Source organism: Schistocerca gregaria, chromosome 3 (assembly GCF_023897955.1).
Source record: "Schistocerca gregaria isolate iqSchGreg1 chromosome 3, iqSchGreg1.2, whole genome shotgun sequence".
NCBI lineage: Eukaryota > Metazoa > Arthropoda > Insecta > Orthoptera > Acrididae > Schistocerca > Schistocerca gregaria.
In genome coordinates, this window is record NC_064922.1 from 667964880 (window position 1) to 667987750 (window position 22871).

At 41.4% G+C, this 22871-nt stretch overlaps 1 protein-coding gene across 2 annotated transcripts in view; it reads right to left on the reverse strand.

The window, feature by feature from the left end:
* Positions 1-9991: 9991 nt before the first annotated feature.
* The window catches only part of LOC126354714 (diuretic hormone receptor-like), a 1166839-nt gene continuing 1153959 nt past the window's right edge, over positions 9992-22871 (reverse strand). The window contains exon 14 of one of the 2 annotated variants that reach the window (XM_050004564.1): positions 9992-17099. In XM_050004564.1, the coding sequence (XP_049860521.1) occupies positions 17093-17099 (7 nt within the window). In that variant the 3' untranslated portion in view covers positions 9992-17092. The remainder of the gene's footprint in view (positions 17100-22871) is intronic. The other variant, XM_050004563.1, reaches the window with a different exon arrangement.

The following is a 22871-nucleotide window of genomic DNA, read 5'->3' on the forward strand; positions in this document are numbered from 1 at the left end:
TGCAAAGTTCTTGACAACACAATTACAGTACATGTGAGCCGATGTGAGACATCAAGAATTCAGCACATTTTATCTTTAAGCTGCCTGAGTAACTGGTGTTGTCTGTGTATGTATTTACTCCAGTCTCGTATTAGTCGATTTTCTCGTTCCCCCTCTCTCGGTCCATCTCCTACTGCGCTTGTCTGTCCATTTCCTCGTCTCCCCATCTCTCCCCATCTTATTCTTCCCTCTCCCTCTATGCATCTCCTTCTCCCTCCTCTCATTGCCCAACTCCAGCCAAGCCTCATTCTCCATCTCCTCCTGCCATTCCTTCTATCCTTCTCCTTTCACCCACTTCTCTGTCCATCATCCCCACACCTATAGGGAGTTGCGGGTTCTTATTATCATAGTATTTGTTTTGTACCAAATATAGTTTCCATCATGTCTGTGGACTGGAGCAGTCGTAGATGGGCATTTACTTGAGTGAGTAGCGAACCAGATGCCACATTGGCCCTTCGGGAAAACTATAACCCACTTGAAAGATGTCTCCCAAATACTCTACGTGCGGTTTCACCAATGTATGTGAATATCGCATATGTTCTACATGTATTTAAAAAATTTCACACATAAATGTACAATACTTAGCGAATTTCGACCTGCAGTTCAGTTCTCGCGTAGCTCAGTGTTTATGTATCTTATCTCCGGAACTACGCGTCGCAGCATGATGTAATTTAGAAAGTACATTCAGCGGTTTAAGTGGATCCTATTTGCCTGCGAAATGAATTTGGAATAGAGTCAGTAATAAAGAGGTAAGAAATCTAAACGTCCTGCCTGATGCGCTATATTTACTGCATGAGTAGCGAAAATGTAGTATGAGATAAACTGTTTTCCTTTCATTATTTTGTGGGTGTTGTCAAAGAGAAAAGGTTTTGTAAAGGCTTGAAGGCACGTGTAAGGTTGGTTTGAAGTCTGTTCAAAATTTCGCAAATTCAGCCTGAAGTATAGGATGCCGCCGACTCGCATTTATAGTGGCCATTGTGACAGAGAATGACTCTCGTAATGTTAATGGCTGTATACGACATCATTTGCATAACTTGAGTAATTAGTTTTATCTTCATTTACCCTGTTGCAAGTTAACTCATTTATAAGTATGTAACTCTGATCGTTAAGTATTTTCTGTTTTCTGAAGAGCACGTCTTATATCGTTACTATTTTCATCTTTTATCAAAAATGATAAAATGTAGAAATTTTATGTAACTAGAGTTACAGCTAATTGCGGTTGATGTTGTAGAAACATATTTCGGTTCTAAGTGAATATCGGGTTGTATTGATGGTTCATAAGTTTGCCATGATGGGCCTTAAGTTCCACTCTGTAGCTGGACACTTTAAATTGCTTTATTCTGTTTCCTTATTTTTTATTTACGTTCTTACAACTGAACTCACTTCAGAATAGGCTGTCAAAGTTTTAGTTCGCACAAAAACAAAAATATAAAAACTAGAAATTTCCGGTCGGTGTGTTTGAATAAAGTCTTTGGTCATTTTATCTAAGTTTTAAATCAGATTCCTTTAATGTGTTTTGAATGCAATGAAATCTTACTCAAAAAGAACCATTTATTTTTGGCTCAGCCATATACCACTACAAAATAATTTAGAACTTTGTGTTATGTGCGACTCTGGTATGAAGAGGTGGCGTTAAACTAGTCGGATCGAAAGAAATACGGTTTATAATCCACGGTGTGTGAGAGAAGATAATAGTAAGTAATTTTTCTTCAAATCAAGGTATAAACCGTTTTTCCTACTATTATCAATTTAGGTGTAATGCAAAACGAAAGATTCACGGTGGCAAGCTTTTAATTTCACTTTTTACAAAATCCACACTTCAATGCATTTCTTTCGTAGACTCAACGCGATTTGCTGCACTTTACTTTAGTATCTGTAAAGAGAAATACATTTTTTGTAAATCACCTTCTCCAGCAGGACAGCGTATTACACCCATCTCTATCTAAATGATTTGTCAAATCGTATAAACATTCTGTAACTATTTAATCACACTTTTGTCGGTTACGCACCCAGATAACATCACAATTTACCTGCGAATTTAGTTCAATAGATTTTACGATTTCTCGATGGCAATAAATTAGCCATCATTTTTGAGGGGAAGCCGTTCTTCTGTTATCTGTTCCATCGACACATTGTTATTTCTCTGCTGTTTGTTTTCGCTCTCAAATAAATCTCTGTTCTAAGAGTTACGTACCTCTTGTTATGTTGAACATTGCCCAACATGCAGTACTGCCAGTTAATATTATTTCTCTACTCTTCAAGGGCATACACATTATGTCCCTCATTTGAGTGACAATATGATTAATGGCACTTAGTAATAGTCCCGTGTTATCCAGATATCTGTAGCGTTTTGCTATGATTATCAGTTACAAGTGGAGACTCAATTTTTGCCATTACATTATAGTAATGAAACTAGGGGGCTGCTTTTCTGTTATTGAGATATTTCCAACAATTACGATTTACGGTGTACAACGTCTTGTCGTCAGCATCTGAATCCCAATTTAACAGCAAGTCGCCTTTTCGAGCAAACCTTTGACTGCAAACCTTTGACGCAATTTCATAGAAATTCAGTGATTTATGCAAGAGAAAGAGCTTTACAGATTGAGCAAGTCAATTACCCATTGGTCCGCCTCTGGCTTTCACTCAAGCAGTTATTCAGCATTGTGTTGATCGATAGAGTTACTGGATACCTTACTGAAGAATAACGTCCCAAATTCTGCGAACTGGAGTGTCAGGTAGTCAAAATCACGTGCTGGTTGGAGGTCTCTGCCAATAATGCTCCAAAACTTCTCAAATGGGCTTAGACGCAGTGAGGTTTCTGGCCGAGGTAGCGTCTCGGAAACATGAAGACAAGCAGTAGAAAATCTCGCCGGGTACGGGGGAGCATTATCTTGCTGAAAAGTACGGCCACGATGGATTGCTACGAAGGGCAAAAAAGAGGAGCGCAGAATATATTCGGCACACCGCTATGGTGTAAGTGTGCCGCAGATGACATCCAACGGGATCCTCCTACAAAAAGAAATTACACTACCCCCAACCCCCACGCACCCTCCGTCACTCCTGGTTGTTGGGCCACATGGAGGATGAAAGTCGGATAGGCATCTCACCGCCGTCCGGGATGTCTCCAGACATGTCTTCACTGGTCATCAGGGCACAATTCCAAGCGGAGCTCACGGCTCTGAGCACTATCGAACTTAACATCTTAGGTCATCAGTCCCCTTCAGTTAGAACTACATAGACCTAACCAAACTAAGGACAGAACACATCCATGCCCGAGGCAGGATACATACCCGCGACCGAAGCACCAGCGCGGTTCCTGACTGAAGCGCCTGGAACATCTCGGCCACAGCTGCTGGCGATGAATTCAAGTCTGCTCTAATTAATGGATTTTTTTGGGGACGATAATTTTCTGTTCCTTCCGGTAATAAAGCCTTACGGCGTTGAAATATTATTTCATCCTACTAATCATAGTTACTAATAGTGTTCCTTCCCACTATGACGACATTGAAAAAAGTATGAGGGTTTGAAAAGATGAAAAATATGGAAGAAATAACCTATACTTTTACACACAAATGTAATCTGCAGATGAATATTTCTTGAAATGTGTGTCACATTCAAGAGTTTGAGCGGCAGCACACTTTCACACTACAGAATTTATCAAATAGTTCTCTCTTAAATTCATTGCACACAACTACACAATTTAGATCTACAACATTAAATCCTACTTATATTCTACTGCGGAGTTTTTCAACACATAGAGCTTCTCTTACTAATATGAGAACTACAGTGAAGTGCGAAAGAAACTGGTATGGGCATCCGTAACCAAGTACAGTTTTATGTGAGCAAGCAGGATACTGCGCTGTGATCAGCGATACCTATATAAGACAAGTGTCTGGCGCAGTTGTTAGATCGTGTATTGCTGCTGCAATGACAGATTATCAAGATTTAAGTGAATTTGAACGTGGTGTTATAGCCGGCGCACCGTGAATATCGCTAATCTTGTAAAACATTATATATCCGACATCGTTGCGGCCGGAAAAAGATCATGCAAGAACGGGACCAACGACGACTGAAGAGAGTCGTTAAACGTGACAGAAGTGCAACACTTCCGCAAATTACTGCAGATTTCAATGCTGAGCCATCAACAACTGTCAGCGTGAGAACCATTCAATGAAACATCACCGGTATGGGCTGTCGGAGCCGATGGGCCACTCGTGTACCCTTGGTGACTGCACGACACAAAGCTTCACGCCTCGCCTGGGCCTTTCAACACCGACATTGGGCTGTTGACAACTGGGAACATGTTGCCTGGTCGGACGAGTCTCGTTTCAAATTGTATCTAGCGGATGGACGTGTACGGCTATGGAGACAACCTCGTGATTCCATGAACACTGCATGTCAGTAGACGATTGTTCAAGCTGGTGGAGACTCTGTAATGGTGTGTGCAGTTGGAGCGGTATGGGACCCCTGCCTGATACGGCTAGATAAGACTCTGACAGGTGACACATACTTAAGCATCTTGGCCGATAACCTGCTTCCATTCATATCCATTGTGCATTCCGACGGACTTGCTACACCCCACACTTCCAGAATTGCTACGAGCGGCTCCAGGAACACTCTTCTGATTTTAAAGGTTTCCGATGGGCACCAAATTCCCAGACACGAACATTATTGAGCATATCTGGGATGCCATGCAATGTTCTTATCACGAATATATGTACAGCTCTGGAGGATTCATGGTGTCAGGTCCCTCCAGCACTACTTCAGATATTAGTCGAGGCATGTTGCGGCACTCCTGCATGCTCGCGGGGGCTCTACACGATATTAAGGAGGTGTACCAGTTTATTTGGCTCCTCAGTGTATAATTAAATAATTAAGGTACATACCTGACTAAAGTAAGATTTCCTTTTTTGACGTATTTCGATGGGCAACTATGGAATGGTCTCAGAAAGTAAAGAAAACGAAAATTACAATCAAAGTACTTTTACTGACCATCAAACAAATCACAAATAACTGCAACTCACTTTTGAAATCGGCGATAAAGCTATTGGAAACTGTCAGCAAACACTTCTCATGGAATCACTCGAAGCACAGACGTCACACGTTGTTGGCTATCCACAATGACTGCGTCCTCGATTTTCTCGCTCAACGCAAGGCGATTGTTTTTCAGCACCCTCCTTATTCTTCAGATCTGGCACCGGCAGACTTCTTTCTATTTCCTCGTCTTAAATTATCCCGGAAACTCTTACGGCTTCGCAGGCGTTGGGTGTGACTCCAGTAGTTCAAGGGATTCCACAGGAAGCGTTCCCATATCCGTTCGTATGAGCTGATCGCGCCACCACGCTTGGTGAGTGGAGGTTGATCAATCGAGGATACTCTGCTCCAGAGGACTACGAACTTCGTATTTATAATGTGTGTTTTGCTTGCAGAGTATGGGAAGTTTCTGTGTCACTCCTCTTTTTATATATTATTTTTCGTTACATTGGCAGCTGTACTGAGCTCCCATGGAGAGAAGTTATTTATTTATGTATTTATTTTTAAGTGAGCGGTCGAAGGTTTTGAATTAAGGTTGTGGACAAGTCCTCTCCTGGCCGCCGTCTGATTCTAGTAGGTGCGTGCTAGCGGATATTGAGGAAATGTGTCCCAAATTTCTGACCAGCACACTTCTTACTTACATTGCCACGCAACTTCTGTTGCTTAAGTGTCCGCCTTCTGTCTATTAACTTTGAATTCACCCAGATGAGAGGGTCGTGGTCTGTCTTTTTTCTGTACAGCATTCCATATTATTTGGAACCTCCCACACTGTTAGTGTCAGTTTGTAATTTCATTTGGTCTTTTAGAGAACTATGCTCTGTGTTACTTCCATGTGAAGTATGTCAATTACTAAGAGAAAATATTTATCTCTTACTCTCATTTTCGGCTTAGATCTCAAAACTGCTACTGTTTTACAACTTTTTTTATGGTTAGGCGTCCCACAAATTATAAGTATCTGTAACGGTATTTTCGTTGTGCACAGGGGTCAAACACATCTATTAGTTGCTTAAGAGATTCACAGAAGGGCACGAGCATTACTCTTGCTCGTCTTGTGAGATTATACGAGGGCTATGTGGAAAGTAAGGAGCGACCAGTCTTGAGTGGAACCCACCGTGAAAATCAAAAATGTTTTACCAGCAAAAAATTTTCAAATTTGTGTGAATTCTTAAGGGACCAAACTGCTGAGGGCATCGGTCCCTAGATTTACTTTACTTAAACTAAGTTACGGTAAGAACAACACACCCACTCATGCCCAGTGACTTCTCTAAGAACTCGCCTCTCGGACTTAGAGATTAGTCAAAGCGTTGTACCGACTTCCTGAAACACTCGTCAATTCTGTACGCTGGTTTATAGCAGTCGTCTGTGCCAAAATGTCTTCGAAGCCAGTGGTTCATATGAGCTGAGATGAAACTCGGCGACAGCAAATTACGGGCAGTATTGTGGTAGATCAAACACTTCCCTTTGAAACGGTTGTAGGAGCACCTGCAGTGTACAACGGACAATTTTCATGAAGAAGGAAACGCACGATAGGTGTTGTATGTTGGATTCATGAAATCAAACGAAATCTCTCACGCGGATCTTCTACTTGTCGGGAGACACTATTTTCTAGGCATCCTTACGTGGTCACTGTGCGTTTAGAATTGAAGAGAGCGACTTGACGTGGTCGACGGGCATAATAGTGACATTGCCCAACATATCTGTGCAAAGGTTCAACGGGGTTTCACAGTAGTTTCCAGGCTGCGCAGGATTAGCCGAGCGGTCTAGGGCGCTGCTGTCATGGACTGTGCGGTTGGTCCCGGCGGAGGTTCGAGTCCTCCCTCGGGCATGGGTGTGTGTGTTTGTCGTTAAGATAATTTAGGTTAAGTAGTGTGTAAGCTTAGGGACTCATGACCTTAGCAGTTAATTCCCATAAGATTTCACACACATTTGAAAATTTTTTTGTAGTTTCTATATCGTGTCCGATAGGACCCTACTTCCCAAACGGCCCTCGTAGATTTGTCTATTGACTGGAAAGAGTGGTTTAGATTTCCCCTTGGTTTATAACTTTGTTTTGTGTTGCTTCATGAAACAATGCCTATCGAACTTTAAGAGGGTTCTCAACCCTCACTGTAAAGGAATATGTTCGAAGAAAAATTTTAAGTCAGAGTGAAACCATGAATGAGATGTTTTTGCTTTGCATAAAACCAAACTTAATCTCTTAAAAAATGGTTCAAATGGCTATGAACACTATGGGACTTAACTGCTAAGGTCATCAGACCCCTAGAACATAGAACTACTTAAACCTAACTACCTAAGGACATCACACACATCCATGCCCGAAGCAGGATTCGAACCTGCGATCGTAGTGGCCGCGCAGTTCCAGACTGTAGCTCCTAGAACCGCTCGGCCACATCGGCCGGCTAATCTCTTCAGATACAAACGTTTAATTTTTGCTATTTCTCATATACAGGGTGAGGCAGCTAAGTCACAACACCCCTCGTATCTCCCCAACCGTAATAGATGCAAAGATACCGTTTGGACTGTGAATTCCTGGGACACGGGCTGCTTGAATACATCACATATCATGTTTGTGATACTTTTTATTACAGAGACATGAGGCCATATTTCGTCTTTTTTAGATGAAACCCTATGTTAAATTTTAGCGTAACATGATGGTCTTAAAAAGACGGTTTGAAATATGTGTGTATCATAATATGTAGGCGAATAGTTTTTGATATACAGATATGTTCTCGTCTCGTGTTCGTCCTTCGAAGCTGCATTGTCCAATGCGGCATTTCCTGCTGTGTAGAGTACGTGGTAAACGTCGCGAGTCCGTCCTTACACAAACACGCCCATTTACCTGACATTAGTAATACATACTGCGATATTTTGCGCAAATATTATTGAGTTATTTGACAACTGTGATACCAAATAGTAGACAACGTACAATATTAAAATACTACAAGATGTTAATACATTTTAAGTAACAGATATACAAATGTAAACGAGGAGGTCCTTATTGGTGAGAATTATTTCGTACGTATTTGCTTTTATTTGAAAATATTTAATATTGATCACAATACGAAGCAAATATACACAAAGATGAAAAATGCATACTGTACCTGATACAGAACTTTACTGAAGCATGTGCTCAAAACGCTTCCCCTCTGCTGCAACGCACACTTGTAGTAGCCGTTCGAATGATTTGTGAACGGCTGCGAGGGTGTCACGTGAGATATCACCTCACGCTTCGAGGATACGTTGCTTCATACCGTCTGGCGTAGTTGGTATCTGAGGATACACTTTATATTTTAGGCTCCCCACAGAAAAAATCAAGAGGGATCAAACGAGGAGACAGGGCTGGCAGCTTTACCTATCCAATTATCCGGGAACATTCCATTTAACAGCTCTGTAGCCACAAGGGAAAAGTGAGCAGGACAGAAGTCATGTTGGAACCACGTGCACTGACGTGTAGTTAGAGGTACGTCTTGAAGCAAAATGGGCAGAACGTTTCGCAGAAACGGTGCATAGTTATTGCCATCACCCGGAATGACGTACGGCCCCACAATAACATTCCAACGATACCGCGCCAAATGTTAACAGTCCACGGTTGCTAATGCTGTACCTGTCGAAGCCAATGAGGATTCTCTATTGACCAGTAATGTACATTACGCAAATTCACGTTACCGTGGTTGGTGAAATTCGCTTCATCAGTTAAAAAGTATCCGTTGAAAAAACGTTGTATCATCTTGTAGGCGCTGCAGAGCAAACCGGCAAAATTCATGGTGCCGTTCGAAATCCGCACCGGAGAGTGCTTGATGTAATGGGAAGTGAAACGGGTGAAATCTGTGCGGGTGAAATATGCGTAGAACACTTCTCTGACTTATACCACATTCTGATGTGTTACATCGCGACGAAACAATAGGATAGTTATGCGCCAACGCTAGAACGCCCTCTTCATGTACCTCGCCAGTTGCAGTTTTCTGCCTTGTCCTCTGAATGGCGTTCCATGATGCCGATTCAAGTAGTTTCTTGCAAATACGTACAAGAAATTGGCGCGTAGGATTTTTTTAATACTAATTCTATATTATTTCATAAATTGTAAGAGTTAATTTACAGTTGTCATTGATTCACTAACTAAGAGGACATAAATGATTGGCTCTCACTTGGCCGTAAGGTCCGATAAGACGGTAAATCAGCAGAGCAAAATGACAATTACAGACGTGCTCGTTATTTAAGAAAATTGGCGAGACGTTTGGTAGAGAGAAAAACAAAATTATAACATCTCTTCTTTAGTGAAATGCTTCTTGATACTCTATTTTTTCCAAACTGTTGTTATTCTATGCAGTCTGTATATGTTGTTGTTTCGTCGCATTCTGCAACATGAATTAGAGCGTATTATGCAGTTATAGCTCAAATACTGCAGAAGCAATTCAGGTGCTCAAATGTGTCGATATTTGTATTTGATAAACAATTAAACTGTACACTAAATATTATCATCAGACATTAACTACCGGTAATGTGCCTAACCGACATTCAGTCCTCATAGTGTACTATATTTTTAAACTTAAACCAAACGAATAAAGTGCCAGGGCTAAGTGAGAACTTCAAAATATGCCATCTCGTCTGTGTTGTGACAAATGATTTCCACACAGAGATTAAAACAAACAAGTTTCATGATTAAGTTAATCATGACACAATATAATGGACTTGTGGCGATTTTTCACATGAGGGTTAAAGTGAAATATATATCTGTCTGAACAAATAAAAACAAAACTTTTTATTTTTTAAGTTATGTACTTAAATGAATCTCTATTGCCATAAAGTAGTAAAAATTTCTGTTGAAGATCGCTCCATACAAAATTAGTAATCCAGCCATGAGCATAATACATTTATGTACATATGAAAATTAAATCAATTAATAAGAAACATATTACAAGAACTATTCGTTTATTAGCACAACAGACTAAACATCGATAACCTTTCAGTTACATTGCTAGTATGAATCGGGAAAGGAAAGTATAATGGAACAATTATTGCTCCTTATAGAAAGTACATGCTACTGTGTTTCATTCTGGAGAGTACAATTGTAAATCAAGTACAGACATCATACATATTTCTTAATATAATGAATGACGACGCAGATTCGGTTCAAATGAGTGGGAACTTAAATTCCCAGATACTTTCCTTGACAGAATTTATTTACATAACCAGTTCTGTATTTACTTCCAAAAGATGGCTCAATGACAGTATTAACTTGAATGTGGAGCATGTAAATTGGAATGAACTGTGACATGTTACTGAATGGAAAACAAATCATTTAATATGAATTATAAGTTTTACTGTTGTATGTCCAAGATTGTGTCAGCAGACAGATCTACTGCGCCAAAGATCTGTCTTATGGTTGTAATTTAAACTTCACCACACAAATGGAAACGTAGCAATAAATGTGTCTTGTTGCAGTAGTTGGTTTGTCTTTCAGTTCCGGGTATATTCTGCAATAACGTGTCTCGTAACACCGCTTTGGCATTGGTTTCTATCTTTTTTTTTTATACACAGGCTGTATTGGGATGGTCCCACAAAAGGCATTACCTTACTGAAAGCAATGAACTATACCTGTTCTCAACAACTTTCTAAACGACACAAAAATAGTGTTATTCTTATATTATCAATCACAGCGCAAAAAATTTTGAGAGTTTGCATTCTGGGAGTGGTGTTGGAATGCATGTGTCAAATTTCTGTAGTTAGCACTCGAAATGGTCGCATTCCATTATACGGGGACCATAGTTTTCAAATGAAAGATACAGTTCCCTGTAGAGCACTCTGTTCCCGAATCAATCTGCAGCAGGCGGCCCAAATTCTTTGAGTTACAAAAATGAAGAGAAAAAGTGTTGGCTCGAACATAATTTACATTCTGTCCCTCCTTCCTGGGAATACTTTATAAATAACGTACAGAACAACGATTTGGGAGCCCTGTGAACGTAGAAGTATATAATAATTCACACTTCTTTACATGGTATGTATCAATGCCCTAGATAAAGAATTCACGAAAGGACGAATGGCTTATACTCCTTCGTAAAATAAAACACCCGTACATCGATACCTTTTACGACATACTTAATCTGCAGTGAAAGCTGAGGTGTCGGCCACTGCTATATGGTCTCCAGATAATTTTCTCCAAACGGCACAATAAGGTACTTGCTCCTAAGCAATATGATGCACACGCCTCCACGCTAAACTGTGCAGTTGTAGAATATCTCACATTACTGCAATGTACAGTACATAACCGAAGTTCTGTCGCTGAACTACCTAATTCACGATGAAATTACCTTTTTTCTTGTGTCCAAATTTGTTTAGTACAAATAGGCGTTATGTGACTAACTCATTACATTTATACTTTGAACAGTGAGGGACAAATATTATAAAAGTCGTGGTTTTCTCCTGTCATCCATTTGGTCCCGAAATGCTTTTCGTCAAAGTAACTTACGAGCACGAGCTGCAGATCAAATACACCATCAGTGCTATCAGAGTAAAGGGTACAATCACACCCCTAATAGATCATCGCAACAGCAATTCAATAAGTACAGTAACTATGACTCTCATGTACAGATGTTTTATAGAATGGGTCTGTAATGTGTATTTGCTACTTATTTCTTCTCAGTTCACAGTGCTTGTCAATACATTTTGTAACATCGGAAATACATCAGCATAAATCAGTTCAGGCTTATCGTGGTGCGGGTCGAGTGCTACCTACCATGCAGGTGTTTCACTAATCCTCTGAATGGGTTGAAGTAACCGAATAACACTAGGAAGAGGGCTGGGGTAGGAGTAAGGGCAGGGATAGCGAACCAGTGAGCCCCCGATGAGGCAGTTTCCACTTCGGAATTACGACATTGTCCACGCCATGTGTGTTTCATTTTCAGCGAATTCTAATTTGTTATGTAACTTGGTACAGTAACAAAACCCGCATCTGGGTTGCATTTTTCTCCATTCTATGTAAGGACTTCACATGTATGATAGTTGTATCCACACTTATTGTAGTTGTGTGTAACCGTTTTTAGGGGCACGCTACTGATGTGAGTGTCATAAGATTAAGTAAGCGTAACAACTTTTACCGAGAAGAAGACGTAACATGATGTAAGCGTAACAACATTTACCGAGATGAAGCTTGGTCATGACCAAGGGATTGATTTATCAGATTACTAAATATCGAAATAAAGTGGTTACTTCAAAATAAAATAGCAACGTAAGCACTCCCCCACGGCAATACGAGCATCTAATACTTCATCAAAATTTGAAAGAAAATCAGTGGCAAATCGTCTACATTGGGTTGTGCCCAAAGATGGCAGTGCGAGATTTCCGCTCCGTCCTCAACGTCGTTTGGTGTATACGTGGCTGTCATTGACGTCTGACATATTATTAAGATGTGATGAGAGGAATGGTTTGTAGTAAATCTACAATAATTGAAGACTAAAGGAAAAAGTAGAAATCAGTCCACTTTTCTGTCAGTCACATTACAAATCATTCCTGTAGCCTTAAGTCTGTATCAGTGGGTGACAAGTGTTTTACGTATGAAAGGGAGATTAGTCAGAATTATTGACAGTTGTGATATACATACACAGAAGATAAAGGAAGCAATTCCAGTGCTTACTGAGAGAAATATTTCGAATTGACAGTGGATTTTTTCTCTTATTTTCACTAGCCAACCTGCAATAATTTAAACAAACAGCTGTTTTATTCTCCATTTCTATCATAAAATTAAATGACATGTTAATCTTCGTTGTCTCTGCTATTGTTTGTGGAGAAAAGTGTTGTAATGAATGAGTCTTGGTGAGTGGCAGCTGATTTTCCTCTTACTTCTTTTCTCCTGCGACGAGATGGATGATGATACCTCTGATAAAAATGCTGAAATATTCACATAATACCTACATCTACAAATGGTATTTATAGAACATATGCAACACGGGAGGTTAAAAATACATATGAGGGTCTCAGACATCATTAACAAGGTAAGCCTTTCAGCTGCTCATTTACGTGTTTCGCCAATATTCAGGCACTATATGAAGATTTTAATGCTTCTGCTTCCTCGAAGACCAAGACTACTGTTTTTCACTAACTTCGTGAAGTATTACCAGTACCAAAGCATTAAATAATGTTAAGCGGTATACAGTAAACCAATCTGATTCTCCTCGAGTTTCTTTCACCGTGTTAAAGCACAGAATGAACAAAACATGTTTTCGAACATATATAATATTACATCTCTTACCTGCGAGGAGACTCATGTTCACTGTGTTTTTTATTTATTACAGAATTGTTCACGTGATGATTACAATATTGCAATTAGAATCAAAACTAGACTAACGCACGGACAGCAAACAGCAGTTACAAGCGTCGGGCTCACGCTGGCGAGGGTGGAATCCCACAGTGGTGAGCAGATTCAATTGCTCCACCGATGGCTTGCATCCATAGACAGAAAAACAGTTTGGAAAGGACGCTCCACTCCAATTTGTCACGCTCTAGTGTATTAGCGTGCAGTATCAAGGAAACAGCACGGTGTTAAGATGCAAGGAGCAAAGAGCGTCGAAACAATTCGTTACGCAACGACTTGAGACCCTGACAAGGAGTGTATATTTTCAAACGTACGGCGTGCAGGACGCTCCCAGGGCACACCAAGAAGAAACTTGATAAAGTATTGGCTTAAACAGAGGGAGTGACACTCTTGTTGAGATGGGGATGTTTGGAGGCAGAAATCGAAATCTCAGTTAATCACGATGATGGTAACGAAAGTCGTGGTTGTATGACAAGACTATAAGGGGAAACGAGATTTTTGTGCGAGAACGGAAAATGAGACTCTGTGGATTCTACGATAAGTCATTGACTGTGGAAGTCTTTTATCTGAAGCTGAGGGCGACTCCTCGGAGTCGGGAAGCGAAAGCATCGATCGCTGCACAACACAGTGCAGGCCAGCAACCCACTGCAGGACAATGCTTGTTTACTGACCACGTTGGCACACTGAGCCGGACAAACGACCTGGTCGGTGGCCATAACAGTAGCGGCAGCAGGAGCGTCCCTCAAATATGCCCAGCTACACGCAACGTACGCCCCTATTACCGATCTGCACAGCGCACCAAAATTAAGAGATCACCTTTTCGAAATCCCATGATTGACTCCATGCAGTTTCCAATTGTATTTATAAGGTGGGGTAGTTAAAAGCAGCCCCGAATTAGAATGCAATATTTCGACTTCTCATGTAAACTGCTCCAACTCAAGAATCGATTGGTAGCATTCTTCTGTCAGAATTTCAGTTTACTGTATTTCATCAGTGGTGAGATGTATCTCTTTACGGTCTGCAAAACGACTTTCTCTATAGAAAATGAATTGAAATTATGGAAACACATTTGTAAATCAGTTAGATTAAGGAAAGTCGAGAGATTTTAGGGGTCAAATATCCTGATGGAAGACTACCAGCAAAGAAAGCTGTGCAGAGTCTGTATTAAAATAGGCGCTCTTAGGGGGTCTGTGCAGAATGTAAAACGACAAAGTATTCCTTCAGTTCGCACACAAGAAGTTATTGCAGATATTCACGCAAGAATTATTCAAGGCCCAAAGAAGTCTATACGTCAACCGGTCCAACAGGCACATGTAAGTAAAAGTGGTTGCGAATATTGAAAAGTCTTAATTTGAAGCCATATCGTATCACAGTTGAGGAGCAATTACGGGTGGGTGAAAGTCAGAAACGTGTAGTTTACTGCACAGCGCGTACGAACAACATAAACGGTGGTTTGTTACACATGAGTGATGAAGCATGGTTTTACTTTCCGGTCACGTGAATTCACAGAACCCAAGATACTGGGCAACGGAGAATCCCAACATTGCGTGTCAGCAACCATTCAGAGAAAGCTTTTGACAAAGTTGACTGGAATACTCTCTGTCAAATTCAGGTGCAAAATACAAGGAGGGAAATTCTAATTACAATTTGTACAGAAACCAGTTGCCTGTTTAAGAGTCGAGGGGTACTAGAGAGAAGCACTGGCCGAGAAGAGAGTGAAACAGGAGTGTAACACATCCCACGATGTTATTCAATCTGTATATAGAGCAAGGAGTAAAGGAAAGAACAGCCCGGTTAGCCGTGCGGTCCCCGGCATGAATCCGCCTGGCGGATTAGTGTCAAGGTCCTGTGTGCCGGCCAGTCTGTGGATGGTTTTTAAGGCGCTTTTGCATCTGCCTCGGCGAATGGAGCTGGTTCTCCATATTCCGCCTCAGTTTCATTACGTCGGCGGTTGCTGAGCTAACACTTCCTGCACGTACACGTACAATATAATTACTCTACCACGCACGGATCGGGGTTACACTCGTCTGGTGGGAGACCTTCCCCAGGGGGGGGGGGGGGGGGGGGAGAGGAGGGGATGTCCACTGTGGGCCGCACTGCAGAATAAGCCCGGGTTCGGTATGGGGCGGCGGTGGGGTGAGTGGAGTGCTGTAGCCTGTTGTGAGGTTGTGTATCATTGAGGGCTACGGGAGGGACGAAGCCTCTCCGTCGTTTGGAGGCGCCCAGTTCATTACAATACAGAAGTTCAGGGAGAACAAATAAAGCCTCTAAGGTTTGCCTATGACACTGTAGTTCTAACAGAGATAAGAAAGAACTTGGAAGAACAGTTGAACGGAATGGACGGTATCTTGAAAGGAGAATATAAAATGAACATCAACAAAAGCAAAAAGAGCATAAAGGAGTGCACTCTAATTAATCCCGGTGAAGCTGACCGTATTAGATTAGGAAACGTGACACTTAAACTAGTAGGTGAGTTACGCTATCTGGGAAGCAAAATAACTGAGGTGGTCGAAGTAAGGAGGATATAAACCATAGACTGTCAATGGAAAGAGAAGCGTTTCTGAAGAAGAGAAATTTGTTAACATCGAGTGTAGATTCAAGTGTCAGGAAATCCTTCCTGAAAATATCTACATGTATTGAAGTGCAGTATGGAAGTGAAACGTGGACGATAAACAGTTTAGAGAAGAAGAGAATAGAAACTTTTGAAATGTGATGCTACAGAAGGATACTGAAGACTAGATGGGTAGACTATGTAACTAATGCGGATGTACTGAATAGAACTGGGAATAACAGAAATTTGTGGTCCCGCCTGAGGATGAAGATGATGATGATGTTTGGTTTGTGGGCGCTCAGCTGAGCGGTCATCAGCGCCCGTACAAGGCCCCAATTTTTACAGAGTCAAATTTTTTTCCACAGTCCAATGGTGCCACTGTCACGAATGATGATGATGATGAAATGATGAGGGCAACACAAACGCCCATTCCCCAAACAGAGAGAGTCCCCAACCCGGCCGTGAATCGAACCCAGAACCCCTTGACCCTAACGCACTACAGCTAGCCACTAGACTACGAGCTGCGGACGTACTGGGTGAGGAAAAGAAGGGATTGCTTGGTAGGACACATTCTGAGGCATCAAGGGCTCACCAGTTTAGTACTGGATGGAAGAGTGGGGGGCAAAAATTGGACAGGGAGACCAAGAGATGAATACAGTAAACAGATTGAGAAGGATGTAAGTTGCAGTACTTACTCGGAGATGAAGTGGCTTGCAAAGGATAGAGTAGCATGGAGAGCTGCAGCAAACCAGTCTCTGTACTGAAGACCACAACAACAACAACACTCCATGAAATCATTTGTTACTGTGCTTTTTGAATCACCTCCGTAACTTGAATCAGCCCATTGGGGAAAGTATTTTTGTCCTCGGTAAACATATTACAGATTAGGTAACTTGCTGTTGGTTTTCAATGCGGACTGCGCGACGCCTCCGGATGACGTCAGAGCAGAGTGTCGGCGGCCGCTCAGACGGCGTGCTCGGCGCTGGAGCAGGGCTGCAGCAGGCGGCCCGACCCGTTGGACAGCCGCCAGCCGCCGTTGTTGGCGGCGGCCGCGGCGGCGGCGGAGGCGGCCAGCAGCGTCGTCGTCGTCGTCTCGCTGGCCGTCGACTCGCGCTTCCGGTAGCTCACCGCCGGCTGCACCGACAGCCTGCCGCGCGTCGTCACACGCTCCGGTCGCAACGGGCCGGGGCAGCGGAGCAGCGGAGCGGGGCGGTCAGGAGCGGGGAAGGGAGCAAGTGCAGACGTGGCGAAGGGAACACCACGGTCGTGGCACAATGTCATACGGACAGGTGAAAGGATAAAATCATTTGCAATGAGTTTTCAGGTACCATTAAAGGGCGGAAATCGTGTGACGAAATAAATTAGAAACAATTCAGCATACGCCAAGGCGGAAATAGGGGACAAATTAAATAACACCGTTAAAACGGGCACAGATCATTACACGGAAGAACGGTTTGAAGAAACGTGTAAAGACGGTTACGATGTAGATAGCGTAATTTGAAATCCCGGAAACCGTTTGAATAAGCCACGGAAGCGACATCATGTAACAAGATGGCAGACATTGCATCAAAGAGATGGAGAATAAGGGTTGAAAATAGTTTAAGGAAAACATTGGTGTTGTTGTAGCAATTAAAAAAAAGCGAAAAAATGTGGTAGAAGGGAATTGTTACGAAGTAACGGCAAAGTTCCGATATTAAAATGCGAGTATTGGCGGTACGATGTCCACGAAAGGGCGTGTAGTGCAAGACACGAATACAGAAACGAAAGTGTGGAAGTGTACACGAACAGGATGGTACGTGGTTGGCACAAGGGATGGAGGAAAGTAAGATTGGCGTTAAGGCAGGGCGAGAGAAAACAGATAAAACAATAATTAGTTAGCGTCATTTAACTATGTTATACTAAAATAATGAAGTACATATCTTTTTTTATCAACAATACTAATCTTGGTTTTCCAACAATAAGAACAAACCAGTTAGCAAATTTGACTACTTTAGATTTAGCCTCCACTATTAACAGAACTACCACAACGTAAAACACATTGAAACATATTTACTGATTGATTATGCATTAGTGAGTTTATCTGCTTTTCTGTGGTTCTTCAAAATGGTTCAAATGGCTCTGAGCATTATGGGACTTGACATCTCAGGTCATCAGAACTTAGAAGTATTTAAACCTAACTAACCTAAGGACGTCACACACATCCATGCCAGAGGCAGGATTCGAACCTGCGACCGTAGCGGTTGCGCAGTTCCAGACTGATGCGCCAAGAACCGCTCGGCCACCAGCAGCTGGCTCTGTGGCTCTTCAGAGGCATCGACAGCACTTAACGGTACTCTTTGGTTTATAGCAACTGTGTAACTACCTGAATTGATACTGGATGACGCACGCACAAATAGACAGTGTAGGTTGCAGATATTGGACTGGAAATGGATACAAAGTAAAACAAAGAGAAACAACAAAAAATCCGAGAAAGGAAATGTGAGCAAATTGGCGACAGTCTTTAGAGATAGCTTTAAGTATCAATAGTCGGTCAAATAGTTACATTTAGGTTTCTGAAATCAGGCATGAACGTATGTCAGACTTTTTCAGTAACTTAATAATAGGAATGTGACGTGTTTAGTTAATACTAAGACCAGAAGCGCACAACAAATAGTGGAGTGCTTTCGTGTGCTCGCCGGCCGTTGTGACCGAGCGGTACTAGGCGCTTCAGTCCGGAACCACGCGACTGCTACGGTCGCACCTTCGAATCCTGCCTTGGGCATGGATGTGTATGATGTTCTTAGGTTAGTTAGGTTTAAGTAGTTATAAGTCCTAGGGGACTGATGACCTTAGATATTAAGTCCCATACTGCTCAGAGCCATTTGAACCATTTTGTGCGCTCAGTGAAGCTGTTGATTCCATTTCTGCATAGTATTTAGACGACTGAAGCAGTTGTCTGCTTGAAATTCTGCTTGCTTGCCCCCTGGATTGCTACGAAATTGCGGACTTTTTGTTAGTCTCAAAAATGGTTCAAATGCCTCTAAGCACTTTGAGACTTAACATCTGAGGTTATCAGTCCCCTAGACTTAGAACTATTTAAACCCAACTAACCTAAGGACATGACACACAGCCATCCCCGAGGCAAGATTCGACCTGCGGCCGTAGCAGCAGCGCGGTTCCGGACTGAAGCGCCTAGAACCGCTCCCACTGCGGCCGGCTTTAGTTAGTGTCGCGCCGCTATTTATACTCTAGTTGGATTCACATTGCTCGTTAATCATTTGATGCTCATTTGTTGTACAGAGTCCGCACTGATATTTGGTGAAAGCGCAATCTCTCAGCGTTTCCCAGTTCTGGTGAATGAGGTGGCCGGCAAGATCTTGGTTGCGTAGCGAACACCAAGCCATTTTTAAATCGAAAAATTCATTACATTTTACGATATTTTTATTTCGATAGACTCCTCATCTACTTTGTCCAATTAAGTTGATATGTGTATCACAATACATTTAACATCATATATCATTTCTTCATTATATTCGAAGCAGCGCTCGGCGGCAGTTGGTTTACTTTGTTATTTTGGTCCGATATGTTGCTGATCTTCCTTGCATCCCTCCTTGACTCTTTCAATAGCCTGTCCCGTATAGGGCACACAATATTCGCATAGAATGCGATGCACATCCAGCTTCGAGGACTTATGTCTTTAACATTAGAAGGAATTTTTTTATCTTTGTCGATGGAAGCAAAACACGCTTCAGGCCACTGTTCTTAGGTGTCCACCAAACGTTGTGGAATTCAGGCCAGTATAAATCAGATGAGCGATTTTTGCTTCTCTTCCTGTATCTGGCTACGGTCCAGGTAGACAGTACACACAAAACACATCACGAGTCGCCGCATCTGAAGATGACTGAATCGGTCGTCGAAGTACGGAGATAAAATTACTTTCACGTTTGGAAGACACATCAGGTCAAGATTATTTATTAAACAGAAGACTATTAGAGAATGCCGTAAAAAGAAAAGTCTAAGATTTCGATGACATGTCCTAAAACCTTATTGGTAAAGAAGTAGGTAACAATCAGACAAAAATCAACACATTAACAGCTGAGTAGCTGTAAGCTGATTCGCAGCAGCGTTCGCAGAACGATCGTTAAGGAGACAATGTTCGTAGCCTCTTCGTTCATCTGGGTGGTCAGCTACACAACATTCGCACCCCTGTTCGCCAGTACAGACCTACACAGCCGTCGTTCACTCCTGTCACTGGACTGGACGGTTCACATGCCTGTTGCTCGAACCGACCGATAACAAATCCAGCGGCCCGCCTCTGAACTGCTTCGATATCTTTCTCCAAACTTACTTGGTGCGGGTCGAACAGTTGATCCCTAGTTTTTACACTTATAGTTCATATTGATGTAAATGTTTATGCAGATAACATAGCTGACAATCGCCTTACTAGATGTTACACTTGGTGCTAATTTTAGATGTATTGTTAATTCCATAGTCGATATACTGTTCATATGATCTGGGCAAAGACACTGCACAGTGTTGTTTGTTAAATTTACCTGTGTTGTGGTCAGATCTGTTGCAATATTTAGACTAAACTACTTTCTGTTAGAGGTGCTACTTGCTTGCTGAATGTGGTTACATGCATATTGATACTGAGGTCTCACAATGACGAGTACTAGTAGATAATTAGTGAGTTTATTAAGTGTTCATGAACACCAGTTAAAACTGTACACTGACACTGTAATATCCCACGAACTTTAGTAGCTGTGGGTGTGTCATTCGCTGTCATTTCGTTTGCCCCTTATTGTCTTCGGCGCCGACAGTTTGCTTTGCACAGCCAACTACAGCTAAATATACGAGTAGTAAAGTAGTTTGCACATTGTCATTTTTCTAAAAATAATTCTAAATGAAAACTTAACATGAAAGGAAATAGGAACAAAAGTAGTGGGCATTGCAAAATATACCTATAGTTTTGAACGGAATCACTGCAGATGGTATTGATAGCTACAGGGTGTCAAAAAGAAAAAGAAAATCCATTTCAACTGCTTATATTATAGTATACAATCAAAATAGATTCATCCTCATAAAAACAAATTCATTTCAGTTTATTTCCGATCGCAAGTGGTTCATCATAAAGTTTTATTTGCTCATTTAATTACGCAATAAAACCATTCCACCCGTGCTTTAACGAGTTTTTCATGTTGGCGTGAATTTCACTTTGGCAGTTTCACAGAATAAATTTCAGTGTTGCTTTTGTGGCAGATCCTCATGGATGAACGCTTGTATAGTTCATTGTGTGCGTGTTTTAGGTTCATCGATTTATAAACGACAGCTGAGCATTCCAGGAAATAGCTAGTTGGTAATGGTGTTAGGTGTGGGGCAAATGTTGTAAGATAAACTCAGTATTTGCCTACTATACGCCGGTTGCAGGTTGCCGTAGTTACGCAGAGGTTCAGAAGTCGTCACAGGGTAGGCAAGCATGGAGATCTGCGTCAGTCCGGTGAATGTGGCACTTGACTTTCAGGACATGTACATTCTTTCAGAGTTCTTCATACATATGCTATATTTTTTGTGTACTATATAAAAAATATCGCTAAGAAAACAGTAGCAATTTTAATTTTGTAAAAAACTATTTGCCCAGATGAGTAAAAAAGTTATGATCACTATTCTAAACAGGTTCCCAAGGGATCTACAGGAAAATGTAACGATTTTTTGTGTGGTTTACGAAATTATTGCAATAATAAGAGAACCATATTCACTGCTTTAAAAAAGGAAACAAACTTGTACAACAATATTATAATCAAAGTTCTGAACAGCACCTCAAGAGTTCTACTGAAAGTCATGAGCTAATCCTTCACTCGAACTTTGTCTTCAGGTATCCGAATGGTCAGACCCCCAACTGGTTAGGTATCAGTGCAAGAATACTCAGATGGTACTTGTGTAGTGTAAGTTAGATATTTAAAAAGAAATTGTGTTAGAGTAGGACTTTTTAGCTTTTCAGTGATCGTGGTAAGGTACATTAATTTGCACTGTAAAGCGTTCGATAGTCTAAAGTGCTATGAAGATGCTGTGGTAAGAATTTGTGGTGCTCCTGTAATATGGTTACTTGAGACAGCGAAATTTTATTTTAACGTTTGGAAGAGGATTATGACCACATGCCAGCTCCAGAATATTAATTAAGCACAAGAATATCAGGGAACGCTGTCATTTGGAGGGCATGTCCGTAAAGTTCATTCGTAAAGAAGGAGGTAACAATCAAACAACAATAAACACTTTAACTGAGAAGGATGTAAGGAGTATACGCAAACAACCTGATCACGGCTGTTTGAAAAAGATGGTTAAGCTCGCTCAGTAGGTGCTCTTTTGCAGTTGTCGTTCTAGTGTAACTGATATTTACGAAGCATAAACACCCATAAAACGTACAGTCTACCAACATTGAAATTTCTTCTCGGTTTCGAAGAATTTAAAAAATGATCGATGATAGAGTAACTGACGGGTGCCATGGTCGATATCGAATCCAGAAAGTCATCGAAAGATCTTCACACAACAGTTAAGGAAGATCGTTATGGTTTTCTTACTTTCATTAGAAACACTCTGAAGCTGAAATTTTTCGTAGAAGAAGCGGAAGACGACAGTGAAGTTGGGATCTGGAATGTTTTTGGTTCATCGTCCAATAATGACATAACAGCACTATTTCACCTCTTCTAAAGCGAAAAATGGGCTACCAAAAAACAATCAAAGAAGAATCTCTTTTCAGAATTGTGGTCATAACTTTTTTCGCGAAATTTTGCAGAAATATTAAAATTTTGTACAGAGGGCTCGTAACTATAGCATATCTATCGCGCCCTCTGAAGAAAGTGTGATTCCTCGAAAGTCAGTTGCCAACTTCACTAGAAGAGAACATGGGTCCCTCGATATTGTAGTTATCTCATAAACCATAATCTGAAATACAAAAAGAAAAAT